Genomic DNA, 7,504 nt, shown 5'->3' with positions numbered 1-7,504 from the left:
CACTTTCTTCTTCCGAGTGTAAAAATTATTCCGACAAAATTGCTGCAACAAAATGGTGCTTTGATAAGATACTTTCGACATATTGTTCTTAAAGTGAAGAGAAATGGTGCTTTCATAATTTTCTTGACATCCACTGTAACACAATTTTTTCCTAGAACCAGCCAAAATACATTGGATATAGAGTAATATGTTAGGAACCACAGGAGATAGAGTAAAGAAGTAGAGGAGAGTTGCCAACTTCATTTTGTGAGATTTGAGAGTATTTTAAATAAATTGAGTTGGGTTGAGTATTAAAAGTTTAGGATTACATGTTGAAGCTAGAACTTGAGTTTAAATTTTTATTTCGAACACAAGTCAAGCTCAAGCTCCCAACTAAACTATATGTTCAAGCTTGGTTCATCTTCTTATCGAATGAGTTTGAGCTTATCCACAAGTTACTTGATTAATTTATTTCCTTCCCAAATATAGTAAATACTACAACTAAATTCCCCTTTTATGAATATATGCTTATAATGAATAACTAAATATAGTTGAAATTATCATTTGAGTTTGCAATGGCAACTCTTAGTGTTTGCAACGGCAACTCTTAGTGTTTGCAACAAAGACATTTGAGGTTCAAATATATTAAATCAAAGAATAGCAATAAAAAGTATGAAGTTAAATATGATACGACAGTGCGGAAATTGAATTGAGCTGAGAAACAATAACCGTTTTTTTTGTGCAAATAAATGAACTGAGAAACAATACCAAATCTCATAAAATTCGCAAATTTAATTAATTAGTATTGGACTTTTACCTAATAAGGTCCTAAACCAAAACCTAAATTCGCGGTTAAGAGTTGTACAGCCAACGGGCACGTCATAATATTTTTTATATCTCTATTGTAATTATAAAATTATAAATATAAAAAATAATTTTTTTTAAAAAAGTTTAATTTGTGTGGTATAGTGATTTAAACTGAAAAAAAGACAATCAAAGTCTTGGGCCTCTAGATCTTGACTATGGGCTACACTTATAATTGGAATAGTGATTTTTGTTAGCCGAACGCAACAAAAGTGGGTAATCGTTGGATCTAGCTGTGTTTCGGATGAAAAGATACCATAATGAAGCAGCCTCATAAGTCATGATCAATGGCCCATGATATTATGTCGCTAATAGCCTAATTGCATCCATTACACGTGAAAAATCTATCCCTCTTTCTCAAGGAAGACAAGATATATATATATATATATATATATATATATATATATATATATATATTTTTTTTTTTTTTCTTTCTTTTAAAAAGAATCGAGATCAATTGATTATTGAGTTTTTCTTCTTCAATTCTTGGGGGTGATAATAATTTTTTTTTTTAATGTACCTTATTTTTCTTAGGTAAAATATATTTATTGTACTTAACCTTCTTTATTATTATTATTTTTTGGTAAAAATGCAAAATTGACCCTCTAACTTTTAGCTTTTGTCATTTCAGTCCTCTAATTTTCAGTTTTGTCATTTCAATCCTCTAAGTTTCAAGTTTTATCAATGTAGTATTTTGTTAGGTTTCAGTTACTGCTACCGTTAAGTTTGACCTTTTTTTTTTTAAAAACAATTTTTGTAATTAAAAGAAAATAAAAAAAGCTTGGAAAAAAAGAAAAAGAAAACATGGAACTTTTTTTTGTTGCTCGGATAAATCAGTGCAACAAACCTTAGATCTCGAGCTTTCAGTTGGTTTGGACAGACGGCTTGACTCCTCAAAGCCATTGAGAGCGTCGCCGCTAGTAGAGGTGGCGCCACTCCATGACAGCGGCGTGGTAGGACTAGCTCGCACAGGCTTGGCCTTCTTCTTCATGGTGGAGTCACCATGTCTGGGCGCTGACTTGGAACGATGCTGGCAAATAGTCTAGCCGAGGCAGAGAACAGCCTGAACAGACTTCGGTAGAGGAGGTTGAGCTTGGAAGAGCCTTAATAGAAAATCCACCACCACCGTGTCATCGGTCATGGCCTCCTTGACCCACTCATCGTTGCTCATATTCTCACTACGACGTCGTTTGAGGGAGAGAAAAAAGAAGAAGAATGAAAATCTTGTCGGTGGTGTTGTATAGTGTGTGTTTTTGTTAAATAATGGAGAGAGAGAGCAGAGAATAGGAGGCTGAGGATGAAGACTAAAGAGCACCTTCCAGTTCCATGTTTTTTTTTTCCAAGCTTTTTTTATATTTTCTTTTAATTACAAAATTTTTTTTTTTTAAAAATGTCAAACTTAACGATATCAGTAATTGAAATCTAACAGAATACTGCATTGACAAAAATTAAAACTTAGAGGACTGAAATGACAAAACTGAAAGTTAGAAGACTGAAATGACAGAAGTTAAAAGTTAGAGGGTCAATTTTGCATTTTTGCCTTATTTTTTTATGAAAGAAATTTTTATTTTTGTTACTTATACAAAATAAGTAGCCACGCCGTAAACAGTAAACACTTAAAATCATATACAAATGAAAGTTTCATTTTTCTATTTATTTCTGGATAAATCATAAACATGAAAGTAAAAACTCAAAGTAAAGCTCAAATTAATATAGATAAAGGAATCCTCTAATTTCTACAAGATTTTCTTGTTTGAGATAGTCTTTTCAAAATCAATACATAAAGACATTAAGGCCCAATCAATATCATGTCCGATAGTCCAAGTCCAATACTACTTGGTGTGTAAGCTAAAGAAATCATAATTCTAGCTACTTGTATTGTAAGTCTTGTAACTCTAGTTAGCATAGGATTTAGCTTGGTATAATTACTTATCAATGGGTTCATTATCATATCGTGCTTAATAATAAAAAAATGTAACAAAATAGGATCAATGTGGACCGAATAGAGCAAATGTGAACCGTAGTGGACTAAATAAGACTGAATGTCCTGAATAGAAGTTTAGTGGACAGAATGGACTAAATAGGACCGAATAGGACCAAGTTGAACCGAAGAGGACATAGTGGACCGAATAGAACTAATATGGACTGAATCAGACTTTTGAATATTCATCTTTTTTTTTTTTGCATTTTTAGGGATTATATTTCTAATTTCTAATATTTATTTTCTTTGTATTTTTTAACTTAAAATTAAATAAGTTAGCCCAAATATAATAAATCATACTTTTTAACCCAAAAATTAAGAAAAAAAAAGATTTTTTTAGTTGCAATTGAAAAGAAAACCTACAAAAAGAATCAACTTATGGTCCAATTAGTCTAAAATGGACTTAAGTAGACAGAAATTGAACGGATGGACCGAAGTAGACCTAATTGGACCGAATGGGATTGAAGTAGACCTAATTGAACTACATAGAAAGAATTTAATTTTAGGAAGAACAAATTATCTTCAACAAATTTTAGAAAAAAAAAAACATTATATAACAATACAAATAATTATTTATTCTCATACATCGCGCGGTTCTGCAACTAGTAGCAATAAAAGATGAAACTAGCAATGGTTATGCAAATTGCAAAAGAACTTATACATTTGACAAAAGAGTGAAAATAAATCAATGCCAGACTACGGCACTCCTTACCTATAATTTTCATTGAGCATTGAATGGCTCCATCAAACATTTCATTGAGCCCATGCTTGTACTTGAAGCCGGCATCTAAGAGCTTCTTTGATGAGAGACCCGCTCTTCTATAACCTTTAATTTCCTTCAAGTAACTGCAAAACGGTGAAAAGAGAAAACATTTTCTTCATAACTTTGTAATAAAAGGAAGAGAAGATTTAATATTTTAGTTTCTAAACGATCATGGAGAGGAAAAGTTGAACTTACTCTAGTGTTGGTATTTGAAATTCTGGGTATCTTTCAGTAAGAAATTCAGACATCCTTTGGAGTGTTATGACCACTGAGGAACAAATGTACCTTCCTTTCACAGTTAAACATTCAAGGAGAAAAATATTTGCTCTTGCCAGGTCATCTACGTGGACCATAGAAGTATTCAATAGAAGACTGTATTGATCCTTATCACCTACAAATGATATACGAGTTAAAAGCAATTTCCTTCCAGGAAATATTGGGGAAAAAAAAAATTGATGTATTAATAAAGGATTTCTTGTTTGCATTTCCATATGACAAGCTAGTGAGACCTTCAAATTGACACCAAATCCCTTTTTATTGCAATCACATAATGTACAAACGAGAGCAGAGAAATTTTTTTAATAATTAAGGATTGCAAAAGAGATTGTTCAGAAAATTAGAAATATCTATATGAAAAAAAACAAAATTTTTTGGTCAAGTACCTTCAAGGCTTCAACATAATTGAATTGGTTCGTTTTTAACACTTATCTTTATGCTACCTCTCTTTTTTCTTCTTTCCTAGGCCTCTCATTGATTCTCACATTGCATTAGACCATGCAATAAATTATTCTTTCACTTTTCACCAAAACTAGTCTCTAAGCCATATGAAAATTTGACAAAATTAGTTAGAATGTATTTAGAGAAAGTCAACCCAATGTTAATCAAGATTTATTCAGTGTTTGGTTCCTTCATTCAAAAAGGCAAAGTTTTATTAATTTGAACTAACATAGTTTAGCATTACTTATTTACTTGTAACTTTAAAAACCAATTGAATATAATAGATAAATGTTTTTTTTTTCTTTTGAAGGAGATAATTGATATCATTGAATACAGTTCACATAAAATGCAACTATATGCAATATAACGTTTTGGTTAAGACATGTGAGAGAGACAACACATACCCAAGACCATAGACAATATTGTTCGAACTGAGCCAGGAAACTTGGGACAAATGAAGGGTCCAACAACAAAGGAAGGAATTAGGGTTACCACATCCAATCCATGTTTTTCTCCAAATTCAAGAACTGTCCTTTCGGTCAATGTCTTGGAAATCATGTAAGAACCTCCAAAGTTCTTTAGAGATTTAATTAAATCTACATCAGTCCAAAAGCTCTCATCCATTTCATCTTCATCCTTGCCATTGAACACAACTGCTGATGAACTAGAAGTATACACAACTCGCTTCACAGTCTTGGAATTCAGGCTTGCCTTCAAGATGCCTAGTGCTCCATTGATTGTTCTTGTGGTTACTATTTCTTCAGGTTCTTTGTCTTCAAAATCAACAGGAGTAGCAACATGAAACACACCTATACATCCTTCAATGGGTGCATTGAAACTCTCTGGATCACTGAGATCTGCATTGAAGATTTGGAGTTTCTCTGATGCTCCTGGTAGACTTGTAAGGAAGCTAATGTCTTTCTTATTCTCTGTTCAATGTGGTCATGTATATGAAATTCTATCAATTCTCTTTTGTTACACTATGTATAAAAAAATAATTAACTGATTTGATGGACTTTAGAACTAATTTATAATTTAAACATAATATAAACATAAAACTGGACCCAAAGAGGCATATAAGCGAAACTGGGCCATCCGGCATTTTTATTTGTGATAGAAAAACTGTACTTTATAATTCCTACACAGCCATCAAAGAAGCATATAGTTTATTTAGTAATAAGTACATTTTTAATAAGTTTGATCTGTAATTGATATCATATAAAATAGGGGTTAAGCTTCCTTTCTATCCAATGATTACACTTTATTCCAATTTTAGGTTCGTGTGTGTGGGGTTTCATTCATTTATATAATTTTAATTTGACTCTAATAACTAATAGGAGTAACTAGAACAAAGGAATTCTTTCTATATTCAGCAAGTAATGAGAAAACATAAAGATGAAATTTGACATGTGGCTGAAATTAAATATTATTCTCATGGATCTTCTGAAGAGATGTGGACAAGTTTCGAAAAAAACAAAAAAATTACAGAACTGAAGCAATATATATAATATGAAGATACCCTTCAAGCTCATTTTACTCTTATATATGAATACTCCTTGATAATCAGGACTAGCATACGTGAGTTTTATGCATATAGCCTTGGCAGAGATGTGGCTTACCTGGGTCAGACCGAATTGTGGTTCTAACATGGTAACCTTGATCAAGAAGCCTCATGATCAACCATGATCCTATGTACCCTGTACCACCTGTAACACATACTGTACCCTTATCTCCTTCCATCTATCTCTCTCTCTCTCTCTCTCTCTCAAAATGGATCACAAAATACTTTGTGCCTTAACTATCTTTAACCCCTTCTCAATATAGCTTGACTTTTGTGGTATGAATTATGATATGATCACCAACCAATATGAGTATTCTTAATTACCACATGAAAGCAATACTCTAATCATTTAGTTAAGTAGGTCAAAAATAATTATCATCACAAAGAGAAGCAGATTAATGGGATCTATCACATCCATCATCTAGTTGTGTATGTACCCTTTTAATTTTTTTCCTTTCTCTAACATCACTTAAAAAAAATTTTTAAAAAAATTCCATAAATTTTTTTTAAAAATATTTCATAAATTAATGCTCTTAGAACATCCATTAACTTTTCTCATATTTTATATATAACTTCTCGCTTATCGTAATAGTATGAAAAGTGAAAACTCAAACGCAAGTGCAAGTGAAATTAGAAGCAAGAGTGGTGCGTGATGCGTAAAAAATAATTTTTTATATCTTTATTGTAACTATCAAATTATAAATATAAAAAATAATTTTTTTTAAAAAAAAGTTAAATTTGTGTGGTATAGTGATTTAAACTGAAGAAAAAGACAATGAAAGCCTTGGGCCTCTAGATCTTGACTGTGGTCTACACTTATAATTGAAATAGTGATTTTTGGTTAGCCGAACTAGGGCTGTCCAGAAAGATCCGGCAACCCGACCCACCCGAAGATCCGACCAGATCCGACCCGAATCCGGCCGACCCGATTGCTCCGGCGGGTCGGCGGCGGGTCTTCACCACCAGAAACCGACTTCCGGCGGGTCGGTTTCGGTTTTCCTCCCCTAAAACCCGAAAAAACCGAACCGACCGAGAGATTCCCAGATCCCGGCGAGATTTCCAGAATCCGGCAATCTTTTCCAGAATCCGGCAAGTTTTTTCCAGAAACCGGCGACTTTTTTCCAGAATCCGGCAAAAATCCCAGATTTCGGCAAAATATTTCCTTAGATCCGGTGAGATTTTGACTGGATCTGGCGAAATCTCATCAAATCCGGTGAGATTTTCGCCGGATCTTGCGAAATCTCACCGGATCTAAGAAAAATATCGCCGGTATCTGGAAAACTTCGCCGGAATCTGGAAAACTTCGCCGGAATCTGGAAAACTTCGCCGGATCTATGTGTTTTTTCAACGATTTCTCGTCATCTTCTCAGATTTATGATTCCGACCGACCCGTCCGCCACCCATTGATGATCTGAACCGTCCGACCCGATTACTCCGGCGGGTCGGCGGCGGGTGCGATTTTTCTCCACCCGATTCTGGCGGGTCGGTTCCGGGTTGGGCACAAACCCGACCCGGACCGACCCGTGGACAGCCCTAAGCCGAACGCAATAAAACTGGGTAATCGTTGGATCTAGCTGTGTTTCGGCTGAAAAGAAACCATAATGAAGCAGCCTCATAAGTCATGATCAATGGCCCATGA

General features: G+C 33.9%; 1 protein-coding gene across 1 annotated transcript; it reads right to left on the bottom strand.

Annotated features, from left to right (window-relative positions):
* Positions 1 to 3,778: 3,778 nt before the first annotated feature.
* On the bottom strand, positions 3,779 to 6,063 carry LOC142641489 (vestitone reductase-like). The gene is made up of 3 exons (XM_075815929.1): positions 5,924 to 6,063; positions 4,709 to 5,233; positions 3,779 to 3,978 (listed from the first exon to the last, which is right to left on the bottom strand). The coding sequence occupies exons 1-3, from the start codon at positions 6,042 to 6,044 to the stop codon at positions 3,779 to 3,781; spliced, it is 846 nt and encodes a 281-aa protein (XP_075672044.1). The 5' UTR covers positions 6,045 to 6,063.
* Between the last annotated feature and the right edge of the window lie 1,441 nt (positions 6,064 to 7,504).

The sequence above is a fragment of the Castanea sativa genome, chromosome 6 (assembly GCF_040712315.1).
Source record: "Castanea sativa cultivar Marrone di Chiusa Pesio chromosome 6, ASM4071231v1".
In the NCBI taxonomy this organism is placed as follows: Eukaryota; Viridiplantae; Streptophyta; class Magnoliopsida; order Fagales; family Fagaceae; genus Castanea; species Castanea sativa.
The sequence above is the reverse complement of the archived record's forward strand: the minus strand, read 5'-3'. Positions and strand labels throughout refer to the sequence as shown.

Coding starts and splice junctions, on each gene's coding strand:
- LOC142641489 (XM_075815929.1), bottom strand. CDS start 6,044: ATGGAAGGAGATAAGGGTACAGTATGTGTTACAGGTGGTACAGGGTAC. Junction 5,234..5,923: donor CACAATTCGGTCTGACCCAG/GTAAGCCACATC, acceptor CACATTGAACAG/AGAATAAGAAAGACATTAGC. Junction 3,979..4,708: donor AATATTGTCTATGGTCTTGG/GTATGTGTTGTC, acceptor TATCATTTGTAG/GTGATAAGGATCAATACAGT.